This window comes from Camponotus floridanus, unplaced genomic scaffold, assembly GCF_003227725.1.
Source record: "Camponotus floridanus strain SB8 unplaced genomic scaffold, Cflo_v7.5 scaffold14, whole genome shotgun sequence".
Lineage (NCBI taxonomy): Eukaryota > Metazoa > Arthropoda > Insecta > Hymenoptera > Formicidae > Camponotus > Camponotus floridanus.
Window position 1 is genome coordinate 2,157,553 of NW_020229259.1, and position 26,241 is coordinate 2,183,793.

The 26,241-nt window shown below is 41.7% G+C and overlaps 1 protein-coding gene across 2 annotated transcripts in view; it reads left to right on the forward strand.

The window, feature by feature from the left end:
- Positions 1–26,241, forward strand: part of LOC105255635 (epithelial discoidin domain-containing receptor 1) — a 137,089-nt gene that overhangs the window by 52,955 nt on the left and 57,893 nt on the right. For both annotated transcript variants that reach the window (XM_011265043.3, XM_011265042.3), the window contains exons 2-3: positions 13,752–13,933; positions 19,107–19,212. In XM_011265043.3, the coding sequence (XP_011263345.2) occupies positions 13,831–13,933; positions 19,107–19,212 (209 nt within the window). In that variant the 5' untranslated portion in view covers positions 13,752–13,830. The remainder of the gene's footprint in view (positions 1–13,751; positions 13,934–19,106; positions 19,213–26,241) is intronic.

The following is a 26,241-nucleotide window of genomic DNA, read 5'->3' on the forward strand; positions in this document are numbered from 1 at the left end:
ACCATATCTCACCTTCCCACCCCCGTCGCTCCAACGATTATATGTGCAGCTGAATAACTCGTGGTCATTAGGCGGGCGATCCTTTTTACAAAGAGTACCCCGGTGTGTGACATTGTAACAAAACTCGCCACCCCCTTGTAGCCGGTTTCCCCTGCCTCTCTCTTAGAGTAACATCGCCATCGTCTATCCGCCACGCTTACAACGGTAATGAGCGCCATTTCGGTAATGAGGTCGCACGCCATTGAAAATCGCGAAGCAGCCGTCGCAGAAACACTAAGCGAGAATCGTGAACTCGCTGGAGAAGGAAGTCCGTAAAAGTTAATGAACGGAGAAATAACCGTTTCGAGAGAGAATCCCTGGATCTATTCCCGCCCGAGCGCATCCCTTATCACCCCACCCTTTCTGAAGAAATGACCGTGGAAGCTGCCTGGTCGACTTTTCAACGGCGTAGATTCGCTCTAGCCGACTGGAACGATAGCGCGACAGCCGGATAGAATTCTCGCGTTCTCCCCGGACTTTAAAAACGGATGTTGAACGCGCGTCCGTGTATAAACTTGATTTTCGATTCGGTCCTGTCCTATTTTCAGATTCCAACCATCCCGACCGCTTACTTCATCAATTTCACGTTCTCACACCCTTTCCTGCCCCGCGATTATCCTCGGATGAGGGAACCGAGCGCGTGTCGGAGAATGGAACATCCATCATGGTCGTGAAAGACCATTGTCAAATCAAAATGATTGTCATCGATATAAATGAGACGATCAATTAGCATTATACAATATTACTGAAGCGCATGAAAGCATGCTAAGATCGTAGCTTTTCAGCCCGATAAAAAAAAGCGTACTTATATCAATATGAATTCGAAATATGCTTTGCAAGCAATTAATCTAATTTTTCGTAAGAAAGATCCGCTTGCAGCAGATTCCTTTCTCACGATGATTATATGATAAATTGTTGGATATAAATACTTGTATTTATAAATGTTTGTATTTCTCAAGATTTATATTTTCAAATATTTTGATCGTAATAACGAATAATAATAAACATTCATCTTTATTGACAGAAAATTTTATCGAATCTATTCTCTTATCTGATTTGCATTTTACCTCTGTCACTTTTTTCTTCCTCGAATAAACGACTGCCGGTTCCCCGAGCGAGTTTTAACTACCAGAATTAAAGTCAGAGTTACGAACCGTCTGTAAAACAATGCCGGGAAAATTCTCCAGGATCGACAGTCGTCGAAAACGCCGATCGCGAGGGCGTAAAACTGATTTTCGATTTCTACCTAAGCATTCGACCTGCTTCTAGAGACGTTCGATTCTACTGAATCAGAGCTGAGCCGAGAATAAAACCGAGAAGAGATTTCTTGAATTCTATCTTACGGAATTTTGAGAGGAAATAACCATGTCGGAAAAACAATACCCTAGACGGATCCCTTTTATTTTTCCATCCTCCTCCCTTCTTGGTAACCGATTGTTCGCTAGTTCGACCGACTTTTCGCCGAGTCGTAGATACGATCTGACCGACCGGGACGATATCGTCGAATCGGAAATTCCTAAGTTCAACGCCAACGAAATACTGGACAAAACTGCGGCAAAACTCATTCCCGACCACGACTGACCTACTTTACCGTTTCCCTGCTATTTTTGCTATCGTTCTGCGTTTCGTTTTCGTTTCGATCAAAGGGAAACGACGCTCCCGTCCACGGGCGGAGAAAACTTGGAGATCGGAAATTACCTCGACGCGAACAACACACGAAAACGTTGGTAATAATCAATACTAGTATAGAAACGTATACCCTTGCCAGAATTTACCTTCGCAAACTCGCGGCATGCATGATGCATAAACCGATAACGATTTCGAATCAAAACTAATTGGAGCAGCTCGGGTTCGGTTCCCCCGCCGAACGAATAACGAATTTAAGATAGTTACAGGATCCGTTTAAATTAACATACCGTTAACATACGAGTCGATTAGATTTCCAGCGCGCAAATCTCATGGATGTGTATACCGCACGCTCTAACGTACTTATCCTATTCGTTTACATGCATAAATAATGTTTCCGCGGGCTTATCTCGCAGATCGTTGATCTCGATAGATACGACCGAACCTTTCAAGACGTGAATTAATTGCGACTAGTGACTCGACAATTCTACATTCTGCGACGATGCAAATTTATTACCTCGTTGCAAGGTGAATATTTCCTGATTGTTTTGCACTCTATCTACATTAAAGAAAATGTATAATATTTAGTTTCATCAATAATTTTAATAATTTTTCTAAATATTGTATTTCTTTTATATATTAAATTATTATCACTTTTATTTTTATTTATTATTTAATAAATTTGAAAAACTTTATACGAGAAGTTCATTAAATAATAAATAAGAATGATAAAAAATAACTAATAATTTATAGAGAAAAAATACGATATTTAAAATAATTATACATGTATGTAAAATTCAAAACTTGTAAATTGAAATCTGTGAAAAATTCGCATAACTCAATTTACGACCTTTTAAACGATTCTCACCGGCATCGCGTATAAAGGCAAGAGGTCAGCGCGTGGCGGATGTGTCATCTCATCTTTGCCGTTAGAGCTTTCCTATCGGTGTGGAATGAAAATAAAAGAAAAACGAATGTGTGAAAGAAGCGGAAGAAGCGACGAGACCGGGAGAGAAAAAGAGGGGAGGACACAAAACGGCGAGGGGCAGATGTGATAAATGGTAATTGCGGAAAAGTACCGCGGCGGATACACGAATAACACCCGTTCCTCATTAGAGGCTTGTTAGGGCACTCTGAACGCGTAGTGATGGAATGCGAGGAGAGAAATGGAGGCGCGCACAGAAGTCGGAGTGTTCGCGGAGGCGCCTCGCCTCCTTCTGGCCGACTCGCTTTATCCGTTCTCTCTACCAAACGTACGTTTCTTCTTTTAGACCAGCTGCTTCGAGAGAACACCAGCGGGCAAGCATCAACGGTGCCTTAATAGTTTTGATTCGCTTTCATCGTTGTGCCACGCGAGTTCTCATTCCCGGCGATGCAAAAAGAATATTCCGACAGATTTTGTATCCGGTGCCAACAGAAATATTAACCTCTCGCCATTTGTCATAACTCGCGATTGGCAGCTGCTTGCGATGCAACGACAGCGCGTCAAAAAAAAACTTGAAAGAATCCTTAATGTTACAATTCAAAGAGATATCAAAAAAATTTTCATCACTTTTATATGTGACAATGAATGGTTATTAATTAAAGGCGGCTCGTATATACATAAAATATTTTAATTTTGCCGATATTAATCATAAAATGAGTTTTATAACGAGTTTTGTTTAAAATTATTTCAATCCTTGATATCTTCTCATTACATTCATACTGAGCTTAAAAATAATTGTATAAATCATATGTGCGACACGACTTCTCATAATGTCAAACAACCTAATGGATAACTGTAATTTGATAATTAAAATATGTTATTTCATTGTATCTTTCGTCCCATTCGATCTGTTAGTAATGAATGTTAAGTTTTGATAATAATCCGACAAACGCGCCGGCTTTTCTAAAGATAAACTTAATTCCATGAACTGTTTGAGATCCTTTAGACATCGAGCTGCGCTCCAACCACTCGACGGTACTTTGTTCGTGTGTTTGCTTGTACACGGTGACGTTTAAACAAGTGTTTTAGCCAAGGGTACGTCGAGGACGCGCGAGAGATTCTGGGTGCGCGGAAATATTAAGACGCGACGGCGACATGAAAAGCGGAGTTTAAGAACCGCGAGAGTCTCCGCCTTCGGTTTAAGTTTAACCCTCCCCCCCGTCCACGATGCTGCTTCTTCTCCCTTTGAAACGTCGGTTCTCGTTTCGACTTTGCCGGCGCTGCAGTCTTTCACTTTGTTACTTTTGCGCGAATGAGACATCGCGCGCGTTAATCTCTTTTCTCGCATTACGTCTGATAAAATTTCTCCCACGTTTCAGCGTCACTTTCACTTTTCAAGCCTCGCCGTCTGTGCACAAGTGAAAAGACACCACAAAAACAGAGATGTAAAGTCGTGACAGATTTCTCTATATAATTTCAATTACCTCGCAAAGATACGCTATTATCTTGGTGTCTTAAAAAGATACTCTAATAGCACCTAGGTAGTTACCTCTAAGAACGCACAAAAACTGCAAAAGGCACGATCTTAGCAAGCCCTTATAATACTCCTTTTCTCTGCTTTGTGCACTTTATCTTCCTTCCTCTCTACCTTGTTCTTCTTTTTATTCCCCGTGCTACTCTTTTACTAGGAGAAGTCAGAGACCGCTTTGATTTTATTGCTTCTCGCTTGTCCGACATCACTCAACTGGCTCCTCTAAAAGGCGTTTGAAGATAACAGGCTGTTCCGGTGAAATACTACGAAAGCTAAGGACGTCTATAAAATAAACGCCAATACTTGCACGCACGCGCTCGTTGGCCTTTTGATTAATGGTTCAAATTTTTTAACGAGCTCTGTTAAAGGATTATTCATAGAGCATTGGCTTTTAATGAGCCATGACGATTGAATAACAAACCTTGCCAAAAGTAAAAGCAATCTAGAAATGATTACGATACGATCGATAGAAGTGGTACAGCACATAGAATAGACGAAATAGGATTCGAGAGCTGCCAGTTTATGCATGTAAATCGCCCAGTCTGAGTCGCTGCTTGTTGTTCTTTGCTACGCTCGGACGCATCGGCGTTTTACGTGCGTTCACTCTCTTTTATTGCAGAAGGTAGCGATACGTGTATATTGGATAGATTCGTACACTGGGTGTCTCGGAATTATCGCTTTGCTGCTTTCGATAATAGATACTAGAAAATCAACTGTAGTAATATATATATAGTGATTTCTGCAGTATCAAAAAATCAATAGGTATTATATTACGAGTACAAAAATTAACTTTTGAAACGTCAATAAATAAATAATAAAATATTATTCTTCAATCTCGCGAATGAATTTTAATTCAATATCATTTTAAGATATAAAAATTTATTTTTAAAACTTTTAATAATTAATAATATGATAATGATAAATTGACATTCTCATTTTAAAGCTTTCTTTATGCAATAATTCTACGTTCGATCTCTTTTAAATCTTTTTGTCATCGAGAAATTTCACATTTTTATTGAACACCATTCGATGCGTTAAACTTCTCAGAAACAACTAGATGAAAATATAGCGACAGTTCTGGGACACTCTATATGTGCATAGATGCATAAGCGGCGCATCCATATATGTGCATCGATTCGGTTTCCCACCCGCCTTTGTGTCCCCTGCGGCGCATCGATTCGCGGTGTATGCACTTTTCGGCTCACCCCGTTCATCGAAAATCCATTTATTTGCATTACGTTCGTTTTTGTAAATAATAACGAAATCGATAGGTGTGTGCGCACGTACGCAAATATTCTTCCTATCTCCCTGTACACGGGATGTCTCAAAAACCATCGGCAGATATTTTTGACGGCATTTTTTTAGAATAATTGGAGATGGATTTTTTTTACGGTAACGGAAACGAAAATTTTATTTATTTTTGCGGAATAACAGTTTACATTGTTTCGTAGATGAAACGTTATCATCTCGATAACAATCATATTTTTCAAGAATAGACAACATGTATAATTCTCGCATGTATAATCCTCATTTGGACGATCGTTTTCCACCTGCTCGTCATTATCTCGCACGTTCATCTCGCAATGATAAATCACACGAAACACCAATAAGCACTCTCGTACGTATCTGCAGATACAAAGGGGAGACGTGAATCGAGAGTATCGCTCTATAAAGTATTCAGCCGGCTAATATATCTACGATGCATACAAAAGTGATTAATTAAGCACGATTATGTGCGTAACTCGTATATTGAGAAATGTATAGATCGATTGACAGAATAATCGGCTTTTAGACATCTCTTAACGCACTGACATTGAAAAATGTTGTGGCTATTAACTCTAGTAATATTTTTTGCATCGTATATTACAGTAGCGATAAGGGAAAAGTGGGATCGCGCGCGAAATCCATTAACGCAACTTACATTACGTTACAAAAGAACATGTTGGATTTTATACTTTTATATTCTCAAGCCAATGCAATTGCACAGCGGTAAAGGCGCATTTTCGATAATAACTATATTTTCATAATTTAAGATTATTGAGAATAAACATGATATAATTCAATTACATATGCATTAAAGTGCTCTCTCTTAATATTATTAGGATTAGGGACGTAGAAGCAGAACATGAAAACGATATTGTAAGCTCATACGTGTTGTAGCTCTAACGCGCGTTATGGAGTGGAAGCGAATTATATTAATTTGAATAAACGTCAATTTGTTTACTAATCGTGCATGAAAGCGAGCACGCAGTCTGTTAACATAGTACGTACGTATAACGCAACTACACGATATTGCGTTTCACGATTGAACTTTGTAACAGGATGTAATAATTGGAGCGTTTCCGCGTTCGCGTATTAATGTTCGTGTATTAAACACTCGCGTTCTAAATATTTGAGGGAAATTATCGGGGTAGCTTAATTAAACGCGCGACGAATGCGATGGTAAAGATCGTACCAGGAATGCGGGCCAGAGCGCGTAATTCAGCGGGCGTATAGGTAATTACATTTGGAAATGTCCCAACTGCGATTGTACCTCGCTTTTGTGCCCGCCTTTTCACTATGTCAGTCGAATGACTCAGCGCTGCGTTTCTTGGGCGACACGCCGTGTATATAGGCAAGACTAACGACTCGTTTAAGCGCGAGATTAGAGGGCCAAGATGAACAAATGCCGACGTCCGTGCTCGGCGCAATCGTATAGTTATGCAAATGCATTTTCTCGATGATCGATCATTCAAATATCACCGGTGACAGCAATCGGTAGCAGAAGAAATGCATATCGCGCGCTTGAATCGATTTAATTACGAGGTCGATTAAGCCGTTGATAAATTTGTGACAGACGCGCCATCCAGGGTGGAATTTACGTATAATGTTCCTCTTTGACGCGACAATACCTGAATAAGCGTCGCGTAACAAGAACGTGTAATATCCTCGCGTCGACAAGAGGTATTTAGACGGAGACAAACGCGCGCTATTCGGTCCGAGAAAATATTGACCCTCTCCGCGTGCGTATTTTTTACAAGTCCGGCTATATCACCCGGCAAGACGCTTCTCCAACGTCCAATCCTTTCCTTCTACCTACAATAATGGACTTTAATGGCAGCCCCAGCACGTCTAAACAGTCCTCTCGAGTGTTTGCGCGCGCCTTTCCTTTTCAACCCGGTAATCCGAGGGTCAAATAAAATCGTTTACGAGCACAATCGGGAACGGACTTGCCTCCTTCATTCCGTCAAGAAAGTACTCGGCTTAAGTGCTGATTATGATCCGACTCGAACTATAAAGGTGCTGGATCATCCCACGCTATTGTTCTCCGCTACGCGGATCGGACACGATCCTGAGTGGCGTGTGACAGGAACGGGTCTGATGAGCAAGGAATTTTTCAAAGAATTTAGACTACGCAACGCGAATACGCTAAATCGTTATTTAAAAGTTATTCAACAAGTACGTTCCTTGTCGTGCAAGTCGGTTATCTTGGCAGAAATATTGTATTTGTTAAACGCGAAAACTCGTCGAAATTATAATATAATTGTATTACTATAAAGAATAAAGAATATTATAAAGAATATTATCGTCAAAATAAATCAGAATCTAGATAGGAGTTATTTTTATATAAATTTTTTTGTACCGCACGTACTATACTTTTATATAAATTATAGTACACTATATCAAAATATAATCCTAAAAAAAGAATACGCAAAGAATTTCGTAGTACTTTTGATATATATATATATATATGTTTGTGACCGTGAAACATAATGTACAAAGAACGCGCTGCACAGATAGTCAAGAGATTTATTGGACGACTTTACTGCAGAATTTTTATAAACAAAAATCTCTCGAGGGTCGCATCGGTAAAGGTAAAAAGAAACGTTTCTAGAACGATGGAATAGCCCGATGAAAACCATGACGAACCATCTCTCCAACGAACATCTAGCTCTTTCCTAGGAGTACTCGAGGGACATTGAGTGGTCGCACGTTAGAACAACTGTCACATAAATCACTGCCATGAATATCCACTCTTAACCATAGCGAGCAGGCGCTTGACCATTGTACTTTTCATCGCATTTCTTTTCGAGAAATGTTTGTCTAAATTATCGAGATATCTTCTTGAGAACACTTCATAATTTTTGTCAGATATTTAGAAAGAGTAAAAAGCAAAAAAAAATAGTAGCTCTATATAAAATATTTTATACTGATGAGAAGAATTGACACAATCATAGACATAATCATAGACACAAGTCTCGCATTCACACAAACACAACAGCAGTTATTATCTTGTAGCGCAAACATATTCTCGTAATGTTACACGCATAATTAGCTATTGTAATATCTAACAATAAGTATTATTTTGGAATATTTAAGTATATTGTAATATCTAAGTTGGGATATCATCTCAACCGTAGCCAAAATACCTCACCGTCTCCTTAGTCTGGTTGCGCGATCACTAAAATCCTCCTTTCGTCAGTATTGTTACGGAAAATCAGCGTGCATTTTTCACGAGTCAACGGACAATAGGGAGGGAATGCCGGGGCATCCGACGCTACCTCCCATTGTGATTTTTCCATCTGTCCGTTTCTTTCGCGAGACTTCATCCATTTGTTCGCGGGATCGAAGTTTGCGGCTGTTTCGCACAGCTATCGCGTCGAAAATGCTACAGGTACTGCTGTTCTGATAAATGGAAAGTCGACCGGCCACTACATACAACGCCATAAATCTAAACATCGTGATAGACGATCCTCGAATAAAGCCCTCTATAATTCCGGGTTATCTTATCTGCGACGTCTATCGATGAGGAACGATGAACACACGGGAAAGATTTCATGCACTTTACTTCCTCACTGAGTAACTGTGAATTGAGCAAAGCGGAAAAAAATAGAACTTAAATATCTTGCACGAGAAAAATTTATAGCTCACCAAACGTGCATCTTATTTGTTGTCAATTAAATGAAAAATGTAATACATTATCTTCAAAAAATAATAAATTTTTGGTATTCAATATTGTATAAGTAACGACATATTTTCTGTATAAATTGAGTGGCTGTAAAAGAAATTATCGGGTAAATCTGTATAAAAGAATTTATCTTTCGATATATGATAAAAAGCTAAAAATAAAATTTGATTATATAACAATCCACGAGAAAAACACCAAACGTGTTTCCGTATAGATTTTATTGTTTCTGACCTATTGATAGAACTAAGAAGCGAAATCCTAACCAGAATGGAATCATCGAGACGTGTCTTGGAACACGATACGAGGATCATGACTGAAATAAATTCGTAAAAAATAATACATAAATTTTTGGTATTTTTGTTGTCAATTAAATGAAAAATGTAATACATTATCTTCAAAAAATAATAAATTTTTCAATATCGTATTCAATATCGTATACGAAACGACATATTTTCTGTAGAAATTGAATGGCTGTAAAAGAAATTATCGTGAGTAAATCTGTATAAAAGAATTTATCTTTCGATATATGATAACAAGCTAAAAATAAAATTTGATTATATAATACATCCACGAGAAAAACACCAAACGTGTTTGCGCATAGATTCTATTGTTTCTGACCTGTTGATAGAACTAAGGAGCGAAATCCTAACCAGAATGGAACTGAATCATTGAGACGTGTCTTGGAACACGATACGAGGATCATGACTGAAATAAATTCGTAAATTTTTTTCTTGGCACGCTATTTTCCTAGATTTGCAGTTTTCATATTTGATAATACAAGATAAAAATATCATATCGCGAACGTGCGATCTTGTATAAATCGATATATAGATATAAATAAATTCATATATAAAATATTAAAGTCGCACAAAGATGACGTATCATTTCGAAATTAAATAATATATATCGAACTTGCCGACTAATACTATTTATTATTATTATCATAATATGTCATATATTATTAATGTATATTAGACAAAGTAAAAAGATTCGACGTTTTTAATCGGGCTCGCAGAGAATCGCCCAACAGGATCGTCTCGTTATAATCTTTCGATTCATCTGACTCGATGACAAGTCTCCCACGAGATACACAAACAGTCTCCCGGAATCCGTAAACAGGCGGCAATTTTTTTTTTCTCCTCGACCAAAGGGAAACCGAAGGGAGATGCACGTCGGTCCCGTGATTTCACGAGCGTGTCTACCTCGCCCACGCCTTACAAACGGTCGCGCTCGAAAACAAATCTTTCCTCTCCTAAACGTTTTACAGATAATTAACTGACATTAACGTTCCATTCGTCGGGCGTGGTTACGTTCGCGGTTAGCTCGTATTTCTCCACGAGAGTCGGTGCATATGTGTTTTTACGAGCGATAAGCATCGCTTTTCCAGCGAGATATTCCGCTCCCCGTGTGTGTATCTCGTTCCCCCTATCCTCCAGTCTCGTCCTGAACAACAACTCGACCGTCCGAGCGGATTACTGAATTCATTGGCTTCGTTTTGTACGGAGAACTTCGCCTCCACGTCGCCGACATCGTTTCTCCTTGGCTTCCGCGCAATTAAGGTCAACTCGACGATTTGTCGAGAGCGATTTCTTTCGGAGCTCGCACACAGGAAACGGGCAAATGTATATCTCGTAAAACTAACATGTGTTATTTCGTAATGTAATAATATCGCATGCAACTCTTCTTTGTTACACATTGTGCAAGTGATATGGTTTGTGTGCACGTACATTTTAATTAAATAACATACTATTCGTAACATCTTCACGCGTATTAAATTATATAGGAAGAGTAATATCCTATGATATTACTCTTTGAAAACCACCCGACAACCAGCTTACAAATAATATCAAATTAATTACGAATGGAAATTGTCAAGCACTCGGAAACTCTTAATTATTAAATTGCGTACATCGAAAACTCGCTTAGTAATGTAACGAGACTATTACGGTCCTTCGGTATATCGTTATTACTTGAAATTAAATGAAGTGAGATCAAATTATATAGGTGAAATCAAATCGATAAGTAGACAGATACAGAAGCTCGCGATGCGTGTGGCGCGTCTGCGCGATCGGAAATCCGTGAGCGCGATACCGCCAATAAAATATACATGTACAGTCGCAGCTTTGTGTGTAGGTGCCGCGCTACATCCCACGTGGCGTTCCCTACACGGACGTCTCGCGTGTATTAATCTGCATAAACTCATTCCTATGCAAACGAAGAGATTCGACGTTGAACTAGGATATCACAGGAAGCCTCCGTGGCTTACATCGCGGCTTAAACGAGCTTCTATACGCGCACACGCGTGCAGGCGCATGCCGTTTTCCCGCGCAAGCTGCTGGTGTGAGTATAGATAAATATAGGATATAGATATATAAGATAGAGATATGTATACGTGTGTATCGTAAACGATACCGATCGTAAACGGGATCTCCTTGGCTGCGCGTCGACGGCATAATAATTGCGAAATCCTCTCGTTTCCCTCGTAGACGACGCTGGCCGGCCGTCCAAAAGGACGGCGACGACGAGAAAAGTGGCACCTGCCTGCTGAAACGATCGCGCGATAATCTGTCCCCTCTGTAGTCTGCGAGATGAAAAGAAAACAATCGATGAATAATTTCGTGGCCAGAGTGCTTACCGCGCGTCCTGGGGAATTGATTTCGATGAAGCGCATCTCGGTTAAGTCCCTCATGAATACAATGAGGAGATAAAGCTTTTACGGCGGCTCGACGTATAAACAATATTGTTTTTCCGATAATTTTTAATTTAATACTTGGTGCTTAGGCAGATTAAATGTTTACGCGAGAAACGGAGCATTTCGTTGGAGCAACCACGTTTTGCTAATCAACGGACCTTATTGTATATCGTTACGTTTAATTAAACGTTGCGACAATCATCGAGAAATTTGCTTTCATTTAATTGTTTTTCTTTTTTATCAATTCTTCTTAAATAAGTTCGCTTCGCCTAATAATTTTTCCCTACCGTATTTTAATCTCAATAATATATTTTCATTGTCTATGTACTATAATATTATTTAAATATTTCTATATAAAACAAGCAAAAAAAATTATTCGCTCGAGATAAAAAATGTTATATCCTCTGACATGATTTAATTATCACCTTCATAACAGAATGGTTAATTTCCATGCGCGAAAAATACACGAACACGATTCGTTTACTTCATAAATATTCAATCACTCGATTATGGAAAATAAACCTACTGATACGATCGTCATTCATATGTTGGTTCGAAAGTCAGCAAGCGTAATACATCATGCCACTCGTTTCGAAGTCAAATAAGACCCATACAATAAGAGCATCCTACGATCGAACAGCTGTGAAGGATTTCGCAAGTGGAGAGACGCGCGCTCGATGCTCTTACCGGTTCTCCCTACGACAAGGAGAGAGAAACGGCGGCGGGGCGCGCGCCGTAGAAGAGATTTTACACCGTCGCGACTATAAGCTGCATGTATCTTTAATGCGGAGCACGCGAGGCCTACGACCGAACGACTTCTTACTACCGTTCTCGCTATTACTTATTCACCGTCGGCGCAATTACTAGCGAATACTCCATCAAACTCGAGACACCTTCCTCACCATCAGAGAGATGGAGAGCGCCGCGAGTTACGCTCGTTGTACACACCATCTGACGTGTCTCGAAGTTGCCCAAAGTGGGAGCATTATCGGCTGATAGATTCGTAAACCAATAAGGAGTTATTATCGACGCGTTCCTAGATGCCTTTCAAGCTCTGTGAAAAATTCTCGAGTTAAAAATCATCTGCCTCTTGTCGAGCATGTTTACGTATAGCTAACACGCGTCGCATTCTCGTGTCATTCCTTCCTGGAAGGTGCATGACATGCGTCGCAGAAAGTCTAACTCCGGTCTTCAATTTTTATAAAAAAGAAACGATTCCATGCACGATGCACAATAACTGAGTAAAGTTTACATTTATTGTTGGATTTACGTGGCATTATAATATGATTCACGCATTATTCTCTATAGAATTTTGATTTAATGAAAAAGTCAGGAATAAAGCTAATAAAAGCCGAGCATAGTAAATGAATGCGCTTATATTGTGCAAAATTTTTTTTAATAAACGTTTCGATCCTTTTTTGATCTTTTAATACGAGGATAAATAACGTACTCTGTATGTTTAATTATGTATGTTTTATTATTAAAAAGAATTTTTACACAATATAGGCGCACTTATTTATTGCGCTCAATAACTTCTTATTAGCCCTATTCACTATCTTTCAGAATCTTTTTTCTGTTTTTATTTGACTTGATGAAACCCCTTTAAATAGAAAAATTATTTAGTTAAATATGCGTCTGAGATTCGATACTAGTAAAAATATTTGAAATATTTCATACAAAAAATAAATAATTGCATAACGCAATGAATAATTTTACGGTAAAATTTTTAAAGGAACTATCTTTGCATTGTAACCGTATCACTCGTGGGAAACGAATTATAATTTTCGAATATACGCCACACGCAAGTCGCGAGAATATCCTCAACATTCAGAATGGCATTCACACCCACGATAACTACGCGCATCATTTCTCCAGCGAACTCATTTTCCGAGAGCAGTCAACAAAACGACCCGCTTTGTCGGGCGTCTTCCCAGCTCGACAATTGTCAGGCATGAAATAACGCGATTGCGCTCTTTATTTTTTGTTTCAGGTTGACGAGGCAGAAATGGCACGGCGGGAATCTCGGTGAGGAAAGGACGAGGGTGAAGCCCTCGCAGGAAACGGGAGCTATGGTGAAAAGCTTGGATTTCCTCGCCAGAAGGGCGCCACCTGCCGTCCACCTTTTCATCGTTTTGCTCGCGCTCGCCCCCGCTTACCATGGCGTGGACCTCTGTAAGTAGCTCCTAAGCTCTAATCCGCATGCCGCTTATAGTACCCGTCGCTTCGCGTCGTGAAACTTTGTGGCTATAGCTCTTTGGCCCGTGCCGCGCGCACACAAGTTGTTTCGTTTATAAGTTATTAACGGCACGGAGGTTGCGCGACCACCCTCCTCCTACCCCCTTACAGAACTTACGCCGCCGCAGTCGACGAACTTTCGATCCGGGATCGGCTTTGACCGTGGTCATTAGGTATCTTGTGTCTGAAGACGTTGCGTCTTATCATTTGAGCCGCGCGCGCCTACATTCAACGATGTCTCGTGGGTTTTCGAGTAGGCGGAGCTTGAACATCTCGAATAAGAAATGACTATCGTACTTAAGTGTACTTAATATAACATATATGGAATAATATACTTTCATATATAATATATCTAATACTCATAATAATAATAGATCCTTTATGCCAAAATTTTGACGATTAATAATGAATTAATGCTTGATGTATCATTGTCGTATTTCATTTCGTATTCGAATACCGTTATCTTTTACTTTCGAGAAATTTGATTCGTGATACATTTGAACAGTGTTGTTATAATTTTTAATTAACACATAATTGGCTTAAATACATATATATGCTTGAATGGAAAAGCTTATAAATCAACAAGATTATCACATAAAGAAAATCTCTCTCTTCCGAGAAGTGTAGTGTGCTCCATCTTATCGTATTAATAATAAGTAATCACCTTCCGCGAAGCCCTGTTCGTGAGAAGCAACTTAATAGAAATAGATTTCCGGACGTAGAAGAAAAATCGCATCGTAGCCGCGATAACGGAACGCTTAATAATTGCGTCCTTCCAAACATCCTCAGCGATTTCCTCCCTTTCCTCGTAATTTATCTTAGTTGGGAAATAATCAATGATGTTTCTCTCGAGTCCTATCTTCCGGACATCTTCCAAGAGCAGAATCGCATGAGATGTCAGACGTCTCGAGGAGTTAAACGGAGGGAAAAATCGGCGGTGAGTGTCGCATTTATAGGAACCCTTATTCCCGATCGATTTACGAGCGCGATATCTTACAGCGACTCGTTAGACCGGACGCGACGACAAAGGAAATGGATTCCGTCGCGAAACGGTCCAACTTTATCAAGGGACGGTCGTGAGAATTCCAGCGGGGGGTGCGCGATATATACGTATATACATATCGGCCGGACCTTCATTAATAATAATAGCTCGCCATGTTGGCCCGCCACGAATCTCGATCGGATCTCTTCCTCCCTTTGTTGGCACGACTTTCCTACCATCGATTCGAATCGCTCCCCCTCGCGTCGCTCTCCCCCCGCTGAATTCGAAGACATATATTAGCGACGGAATCGCGATGTACCGAGCTGACCTTCATTAATAATAATAGCGAGCCCGTGCGTCGCGTCGGTCCAGCAATCCCGTCCCGATGATCTCGAACTCGCTCGGAGCGCGAGGACACGATTTTCCCGTTCTATCGCGCACCATGGAATCTGAAGACATATATTAGCGGCGAGCATCGCGATATATCGGGAGGAGCCCTTCATTAATAACAACAAGCAGCCGGCGATCGGCATTTCCTCCCTTTGTCGACTCGACTTTCCTGCCGTCGATTCTAATCGGCGCGCGCGCGCAAATCCAGCGAGGAAGTCGGACGTACATATATTGGAGCACCGGAATCGCGATATAACGAGGAGAGATTTCCCGTTAATAATAGCGGCGATTAATCCGTTCGACCGGTTTTCGATACGATGCGCGGCGCATTTGTAGGCGTGCTATTTTCCGTCCGTTCGATTACGATCGAGATCGCGCTGTTCCAAGTGTGCTGGAGGCCTGCCCCGGCCCTGTATTAGGGTCCATCCGCCACTGATATTTACAGTGAGGATTTTAGTATATTAAAATCTAGTATATATACTAGAGGGATCTTAGGGGATGTGGTTACTCCACAGCGTTGTACTCGTCGGTGCCGTTTTCATACGGAAGGCCAGTCGGAAGCCAGGATGCACGCGAATATCTCTACCGGCACTTATTTGGTCAGCGAGCGACCTTTCAGGGATCCTCCATGGCAATCGGTATTGCATCTATCGAGCGAGATATCAACATCGCTTTGGAGCATATCACTGTGTTAAGAAGCAACATTAGGTGTGAGATCCGAATAGCTCAGTGGTCTAGAGCATTTATATATATATTTATATAATAAAAATTAATAATAAAAATAATAAGAATAATAATTATAATACCATATTTTTCTGCTTATCTCTGTGGTGCTTCGATTGAAAGTGGCGTTGCAAATTATAATTGTATGGTGTTTGATAATTGCACATCTCACATACGTATGTCTAAAAAAATAAATCTGCAAGAACCTTTGCTTCGATTCACAACGTCTTAATAAATTATAATTATGTATGAGACCTCATATTATTATAACATTATTATAAATGTGAGGTGCAAGTGCCTGGATCGGGATTCAAATCCGAGTCTTTCGCTTTCCGAGTAACTGCTATAGATCACTGAGCTATTCAGACCTCACACCTAATGTTGCTTCTTAACACAGTATGCGACTCCAGAGCGATGTTGGTATCTCGCTCAATGGATGTAATACCGATTGCCATGGAGGATCCCTGAAAGGTCGCTCGCTGACTAAATAAGTACCGGTGGAAATATTCGCGTGCTGGCCTTCCGTATGAAAACTGCATCGACGAGGACAACGCCATGAAGTGACCACATCCCCAAGATCCTTTTAGTATATACTAAAATCCCCACTGTACCAAATAGCAGTAGCGGATGGACCCTAATATAGGGCCGAGGCAGGCCTCTAGAGAAAGATAGGAATGTATGTGGGAGGAGGTCGTGTCTTTACAATCGAAGCGAGATGCCATTAGCGGCACATTGTACTTTTCGCGATAGATAATCCTCCGGATCTGCTTCCGTTATCATTTCCGATCATCTCTCCGCGGGTATGCGGGAATATGACAAAGGCCCGCCAGACGATTCCGGTTGCAAACTCACGCGCAAGTTGCGTGTCGCGTAAATTGCGAGCTCTTTATACCGTTAAGCGGCGTCGACGACCTCCCCCTCCTTCCCCCGCGACGTTTCCACCGCTCCTGCAGAGATTCCGTTCGGCAATAAAGTACGTTGGATTAAAACGTAAGACCAAAATACACATTTCACTCCGGTCGGCGCCGCCGACCGGGGGCGGAATTACGAGTGAGGGGGGGGGGCAGAGGGTGGAGAGCGGTATCGTCGGAAGAACACTGCAAACTTTCGCCGGTATTAATGGCCACCTACATGTTCGTGTTCTGTTTCGTTGGCTTAGCGCGGATTCCTTCCGTTATGCTCCCCGGGCACAAAAGCTGCATCCTCCTCCCCCACATTGCCTACAGCGCTACATCTGCACTCGATATCCGGGCATTAGGCATTATCGTTGTCGGCCGGGTGGTACCGTACATACATACGTCGTCGGACCTGCCCGGGCTACCTGAAATTTTAACAGTTTCCGCGCCGCCCCGTAATGGTATCGTTACTTGGCGTGTAAACCGTAATCGATGCCGCGCTGTATCATGCACGTGGGGCTCAAGCTCCGGGCGTTTACGGCTCCCCGATCGGGTCGTAATGCCCGAATTAGTTACGCTTCGATATGCGCTCCTTTGTCGAATTACAAGGCCTCGACGTACACACGAATCGTCGGTGAATTTGCCAGCTTTGACACAATACGCGCGACGGAGCATCCGGTCCGCTAGAATGAACGGCCGATACTCTCTGTGTTTCCGAGACAAAGAGCCGATAACGCGTGGGCGGTTAATCGCGACTTAAAAAAAAAAAGGAGAAAAAAACTCGAGATGTACCTTCCATCGTCCCTAATGATACCGCCGTGACGCGAACGATATGAATGCGAACATACGTCATACTTTGTTGGAACTTTATTGCGGACGCATCGCGGGAACGCCTCTCGAAAATGCGCGCGTCGGAGAGACCGGAATAATGTATGCAAAGTAGACGGTATCGTTTCTTCGATGGCCCTTAACCCTGTCATTGGCGTTTGCTGCTCGTTCAAGTAGATACGTCGAGGCAGGGGGTTGACCGATCGCGCCCGCGCGGGGAGAATATTCTTTTCGGGTATTAAATCTTTGGAAGATAAAGCGCTTTATGCTCCTCATTAATGAGCAGCCACAAAAGCCTGTAAAGTCGAACGCGCGGACGACGACCTCACCTGAAAAGTGCCGTCAATTTATTACGATCGGCGTAAAAAAAATCGCGCTCTTACGATTCCCGTATCGTTTCACTGCTCCACACAGAAAAAACATAAGTGTCAAATCAAAACTTATATACTTAAACTAACGCGTTCATTGTTTCGTATATACGCAACAATTTATAATCTTCTTGGAAGAATTTAATAATTTTTAATTTCAACAATATTATAATCTTATTTTAATATTGTAATTGTCATCCCAAGAATATATAATTATTTAATTCTACTTTAAGAAAATTATAATCTTTGATTTAAAAATGTTATTTTCCATCTAACATTGTTTCTTTTCCATTCGAGAAAATTAAATCTTAAATCACAAGAATATATTTTTCTCGATTGAACTATATAAAATGGCTTCATTCAAGTAAGCAATTATTCGAGCAATTATATTTTCCTTTAATTAACGCGATGCAATCTCATTTCAAGATTTCCATGTTAAAATTAAATATATTTTCAAAACGAAAATGTCCTTTTTTCTGTGCACATTATCGACGTTAAACGCGGAGCGTTACACAACGACGTGATAAATATTTCGCGGGACTATCTCGGGAAATCAACCGGGAAGATACCCCCGTGCTCGATCAGCCGGCGAAGTCAGTCGGCCCTCGCAAAGCAGCCGTGTTCATCTATGAAACAACTATTAGATCGGTCCAGGAGATATGGAAACGTTGAGGCGACCCACCGTCCTCCTCTCCGCATCCGTTCCCGTTTTTCCCTCCCCCGATCTGACCGTAACTTCCACCCGCACGACACGGGCGACTGTACACGCGAGCGTAAACCGGCTATCGCGCGGATCCATCTCGGTTAGCTGGTTATTTAGTCGTTTATGATCCGGCCGTGATGCAGGCCGATGCGCGCCTACAGGAGGCGCGTATAAATTCCAAACCGGCTAACCTCGACGACGCCACGTTTGTTTGTTGCAGCCCAATGCATCGCGCCGCTCGGCATGGAGTCCGGGGCGATCCCGGACGCGGATATCAACGCCAGTTCCAGCTTCGACACCGGAAACGTCGGTCCCCACCTGGCACGGTAAGCGACAGTTTTTCATTCGGATAGCCTGCCGGGTCGCCATCGATCACTCGTATCTACCGGCGCCTTCTGTTGCGCTCGATGCGCCCGCGATCTGGCTGCCGTAACGCGTCCGATATCGTAGGACCTGCATATAGAGGTGTGCAGGTGTATACGTGTGCAAAAAAAAAATAGATCCCGGCCGCGTCTTTTGCGCGGGCAACGCGTAAATCAAACCCGAAATGCAGCGTGTATTCATAAAGATAATCAAGACTTTCGCTTTCGTTTTTATTATCGCGAAGTAATGAATTCGAGCGCCGTTCTCCGCCCTTAGTTTTAACCCGTTTTTAAAAGCAAAAGCGGTGATTTTTTTCCGTCGACAAGATAAATATATCGCTTCACGGAAGGGCTAATTGTAACGCCTCCGAGCGCGCGCATGAATACCAAAAGCTCCCGCGAAACGCCCGGCTGTGCTCGTTAATACGTAAAATCCGGAATATCAGGTTTATAAGTCTATGGCGAAAGACGTTATTACGCGCGAACAAAGAGAGCAACGCGGCCGCGAACGTAATTATTTCTGATCTAACGGGCGTAGATTTAACCCCGCTTATACGCGCGAAGACTAACAACTAACGGAGATTAGTCGACGTCTCTTATCGTCGCGCCGTGAAAACGAAAAAGTTAAACGCCGACGGTGGCCGCGCGAGAGAGAAAGCTTATGAAATCTAATTATATAAATTAACGCCTATCCCCGCGGGAATATAAATTCTCGCAGCAACAACGTATAATTAAGTAATCCGCGTACCTTTCCGATGGCTATCGTTTCTCGTTTGGCACTTGCTCGCGCGAAATGAATATTTATAGAGCTGTTAAACCGATCGTCGATTCCCCCCTCCCCCCTTTCGCCCTCCCCCTCCGCCCCCCTGAGCGCCGGTTTGTTCTTCGGTTTAAAAACAAATTTATTTTTAATCGCGCCACTGACGAAAATTATTCGACGCGAATTTATGGCCGATCGGGGATTCGCCGCCCGTTGCGTTCTGTTTTGCGTTAATAATTTCTACGTCATTACTGGATCCGTCGCGTGCTATGTTTACGCTCGCAATTATTTATAACAGCGGCAACATTGATAGCTGCCGAAAACTTAAAAAAAAAAAAACCGCTATTCCGCATTTTCGAAGAGATTAATATTTCAGCATGAGCTTTATTACGAGTATATACATTTAACGTAACTTTTTGCTTTACGGCGAGTTAATATACGATTAAGTACGATGCTAGAATTAATTCCATTCCAAATTAATTTCCACCTGTATTTCGCCCTCTGTATTTTGTCTCGCTGTTTCGCATCGTTCGTTTCGCCCCTTCCGCAGCCCGCAAACATTAGCAAAATAGCTGCAGCGCAAAACAGAGATCGCCTTCAGCGGACATGCCTCGCAGGAGCCTCTCGTCTTGTAATGCAATTATCACAAAAGGACCTTTGACGTCCTATCCTACCTAGTCTAAAAAGAGTATTACACCTGACTAGAGTGGTAAAAGGGTTGGCCGTGCAACGCCTCTGGTAGCCGTCGGTGCAACGCATGAATACGAGATGCAACTGGCAAGGCGTACGTGCTCCAAACTAGCTCCTCGACCCCCGTTCTTTCTCCCTCGCTCGCTCGCTCGCTCCCTCGAATTTCTCTCCCTCTCGCGTTTAGATATTAATGCGTGGGGCCCCGGTATTCGCCGGCGGTTTGCAGTGCGCAGCGGCAGGTTTGTACGAATATTCCATCCCACGGGACGCGAATCCCAGTCCGGCGGGCCGCGGTTGTAGAGAACCGAACCGGGTGCGCGCACGAGGCACCGGATCGTGGTATATACATGGAGCCGTTAGTCGACGGCCCCGCGGGCTCTCTGATATTAATACATTCCATTACCGCAGACAATGACCGGCTGAATGGGCCTCCGAGTCTTGATGAGCTCTGCTGCGCCTCCACGCCCGGGATTCTCCTCCGGCCGCGCACGTCACCGTCTAATTTAATACAGGGCGGCCTCGGGCGCGCTGGGTGCCGCGGACGTTTACAACTGCTCTTTCCTCCTCCCCTCTTTGTATCGCTCGACGAAAAGAGAAGAGAGAAAAACCGGCAATTGCCCTACCATTTTCTTCGGTATTCCGCGAGATGATAGGCCGACCAACATTTTGCCCCGATACGAATTACCGCGGTTACGGCGCATTTTTCTTTCTCGTTCACCACCGAGCGTCGAGGGCGCGCGCTCGGGGGAAAGGATGGAGGAGAAAAAAAAAAAAATAGAAAACGCGGAGCCGGGTGTTTTGCGAGCTTTCACGGACTCTCGTTATACTGAAAACGTCCGCCGTCGCGAATTAAAACAACGCGCGTTTGGAGATGCGCGTCGGTTACATGAGAAAAATCTCTCGGAATAAAAACACTCGAAATGTAAATGCACAAGTTGTTCATAATTTGAATATTACGTTAAGGTTGACGTAGAGCTCGCGCATAAATATATGTCGGAGGACAGATTTCACTCGCGCAATTTATTGCGCGACGCTCATTTTGACGCTCCCTAAAAAAAAAATCTCTCTCGCGAGAAAGAGCGCCAAGTTTCCGACATATGGAAGAAAGATTTGTTTTTCTCGAATACGACTTTGTTGATTTCGATCGAAATTGAAAATCTGATTTACAACACCGTGAGAGCTGCGATAAATCACCCGTGAATGGAAGAATAAATAGTTTTCGCGGAACGCGTATCGCGAGAGCTAATGGAGCGCGTCTTTTCCAATTATCGAGTGAAAAATTTTTGACGTACAATCGGCGCGAAAAAGCAACTGCATTGCATTTTGCACCCGCACACGTTCCTTTCAGGAATCGCGCAGCTGCAAGTTCTTTCGCACGTTTCCGCCATTCCTTTTCTTCGTATTTCCGTTCAACGGCATTTCTAGAATGGCTGCAATTAAGACGCCAAGTAGAAACGAGCGAAATAGGAGAAATTGGACGTTGGCTTGTGAGAAATCACGGGACGACTTTCGCCGCGTAATTTTGTATTTGGTACGAAAATCTAGTCCGCGCGTTTTAATTTATCTGCCGGACAAACTGGGATTATACGTGCTAATTACATCGATGCATATCATTAAGCTCGCGAATTTATTTTCAACGGGAGAGTGGAATATTTAATTGTTATTATTCGCGTTGTAAATATATACCGTTAATATCGAACCTTTGTACGGTAATCGATGGCCGTTTCCATGCATGTGCTTTTACCGCGTACATTCAGCCATGGAACACGATACGAATCATTTTCGTAAATAGAAAAACGGCAGGAAACTGCACGATACAAGATATTTACTTCGGCAAGAACGTGTCGAGTTAGCGAATTTTTACAGACTCGCGTAATAGCTTTTACTTAGAGAGAGTCATTATTTGATACACTATAATTTAGAAAAGCACAGCTAAGACGATAGTTATAAAAGAGATAGACGCGCCATTTATAGTCGTGGCAGACTTTTGCGCATCAAGTTTGCGATACCAAAGTGGATCCTTGATCTTCTTCTTAACACCGAAATTATGGAGAAACACTCAAAACTATAGAGAATGATTGGAATAGAGACGCCTGGAGCATCGCGGGCAAAGAGCTCTCCAAAAATAACTTTCGATCTAACTTAATGTTTTATAAATGTACCAGAGATGATGTGTTTAATATTTATTTCCTCTTCAAAACGTGCGCAATTGATATATTTGAAACAATTTTAATTGAAAACGATTAATTATTTTATCATACAAGTGTACTAATTGTAATATAGACACAAATTAATATCTAAAAGTATTGAAAAAGATTAAAATATTGATATATTTTTTGTTATTTTAATTTATTTAAATTGACATTCTAATTCAAAAATATATATTTGCACTGTAGAACGGCAAGTATCAGTAAAGATTTAATTGGTAAATGCCAAGACTGTCTTTTTGGTAACATTTATTGTACGAAAAAGTGTTTTGCTTATCTTGCATCGACTGGCGAAAATATGGCAATCGTTGAGTTTATTGTCGCGATTAACTCAATTTAATTCGGGAAAAAAAATATATATATATATATTATCAACAAAAGAGGCCGAGTATCTCGACAGAAGTATTTCGCTATTTATTCGCGTTCGTGGAGAATCACTTTGGAAACTTCGCAAGTAGATATTCGCGCATAATATATCGGAGTTCGAAATTATCGCTTTATAAAAGGAGACTTTTTTAGACGAATTTAACGAGCAGAAATCGAGAAAATGTGATTAAGAGATAAATGCAAAGCAGCATACATCTAAGGAATAATTTCGTTCAGCGGATTCGTCCCCGGCCAGCGAACCGATATTCCCTCTCGACCTGAATATTTAATTACGAATAAAATTGTTCCGACAGTACGCGAGATATCCAATTAAAATATTTTAATATAATTAGCTAGTGCGTAAAGCGAGGAATTTCTTCATAATCGAATACATATCGAAGATCATTATCCCTCATCCGTGCTCTATATGTATTAAGGTGGAAAATAACTCTTGGCTTTTCTGCCTGACGATCATTCAATCCGCAACGATAACGCGCGATAAAAATTCCGCCGCGTGACAGATTCAATTTTCGTGACCGACAACGTCGTCGTCAAAACGGTAATAACGGCGAAATCTTTTTTTTTTCACTGCGAAATTAAATTCTGACCGCGGCTGACGGGACGGATGCTATTGTCGTACGAAATCGCGCGCGAATCATTTTCCACCTTTTTCGATCGACCCTCGTGCTCTACCACTCGCCGCCGGCGACGACGACATGTCCGTCAATCTCCCCGATCGATGGTTTGCATAATGACGGCAACACGCATGGATAGCAAGCGGTCCCGCTGTCACGTGGCCATTAATTCCGGCAAACGCGAAGAATCGGCCGCGAGGCGATTGACGCGATGGAAAATTTAAGTTTGCCACGCCGCCCTCTCTCGCCTCGCTCGATTTAATGCCGTCCGTCCGTGTCAGTCGTACGGACGACATGGACGACACAGAGGTCTTCGGTGGTTCGGTGTTGTGTTCCACCGTCGAGGGAACGATTATACCGGATCGTCTTTTTGGGAGAACCAAAACACGGGGACCACACACCTCGACACCACGATTCTTCCTCTCGCTCTCGCGACCACTCTTGGAAAGTTATTATAAATAGAACTTGCGAGAGAACGCCGGTATTTTGAACGTCACCGTGGATTTTTGACGATATAAAACGCGCAAAGTGAGATGTTGTGTTTCCGTAGAAGCAAATTCGCATTTGCATGCATTTACATTTAATTTAGATAGCGAAACTTTGTAATTCAACGCATGAAATTTCTATTAAAAATCATATTTTTGTGCCGAAAGGCTAAAATATTTATTTCGAAATAAATTCTTGCATTATAATTTCAGACAATGCTTTTTTATAATTATAACGCATCGATATCTTGCGAAAAATTATACACTTCTGTACAAAATATATCGATGTATAATAGCAGTATATCATTATTTTATAATGCAAACTCATTTGTTTATTTTCCTTAATGATATGCATCCTTAATGATATGCATCATTATCAAGTGACATTGTATAATGTTATATTCAGCATCGTTGAATATACATTTTCGTTTTAAATGTTTATTCTCGTTAAACTCGCGTTGTTCGATCTCGCAATCGATCGGATCGCTAATATCGTCGATATAGAAAATTAAAATGCTAGAAAATTAAAATTCATCAGCTTTTTGTGTAAATAATATCGATCAAAATTAGAAACTCGCGAAAAATAATTTTTTCTTTACATATTTAAATTACACTTGTTGTTTACACAAGCATCATATAATTTTTCCAGAAATTGCGTCTATCACAAGTATATCTTTCTCCATTTTTCCCTACGAAAATTTTAATAAAAAATTTATTCTATTTGCCTGCTGTATTGTCAAGGATAGTTCTGAATACGTGCTTGTTAAAAATGTATAAATTGAAATACCCTGATATTCGTGTAGCCTTATTTTCCCAAAACGATAGAGAGCTCCAATTAGAACTTGTGACTTGTCATTGCTCCACCTTCAGCTAACAAGTCGGTACGAGGCCGGTTGTTAACGATAAAGAGGTACGCTTCCACCACGCAGGTTGTAAATCTCGCGAAAGCAGCCACGGCTATTATGACTATACGAGCAGGCAGACGCCGTTATTGAGAATGCAGTCGCGTTATCACGCTCGACTAATGACGAAGGCACGATTATTAGCACCTTGTGGCTCAGCCTCGATTCCTCGATGCGACGCGACACACCGTAAACAGCTCTATTTATATTCCTCATTATCGGAAAAGATTATTATAATCATCTCGCGCGCGCACCGTTTCATTATAATTTGTATCTCATTTTATAGCAGTAAAAAAAAAGACTCGTATAAAGTACAGGATCGTCCCTTCGTCGGTGTAATGTAGCGAATTGTTATCTTCCTCGCACGTTGAAATACGTTTCGAGAGCTCTATTTGCGCCGAGTCTGCGAGACTGTTCCTGCACAGCGATTCCTAATCTGCAATTTGAGAAGAATACACCTACCCGTATATAACTATCCGTACATTCTCGACGTATATAACGCCGAAAAGGAGCACCACTCTTAGTCGAGCATTTAAACGGTCCACGCAATTAGGGAAGGCGCTTCGCGCTTCATGTTTTATTCATGCTAGCCCCGGCGCAGAGCTCTCCTTGCCTTGCTTTCGACCCTTCGAAGATTAAAACCGAAGCACGGTACTCGCACAGCTTGAACGTATAAATGGCCGCGTATCCCTGTTCGACCCGTATCATCCGCGCGATGATACGTGGTCACTCGCGAATCTACGATTTTCCCGCCCGTATGTAAATTTCGCGACTATCGAGCCGGACTTTGGAAATCTCGATAAGCTTCCAGATTCTCGATGATCTCGAGAGGACGAGCGGCGAATTGGAAAGCCCATTCTTTTCGTTTGCATTTGCGACTATTCATCAATTCTCCTTCTCTCTCCCTTTCATCAGCAATACTAACGAATAGAGTGTATTCTTTAAACC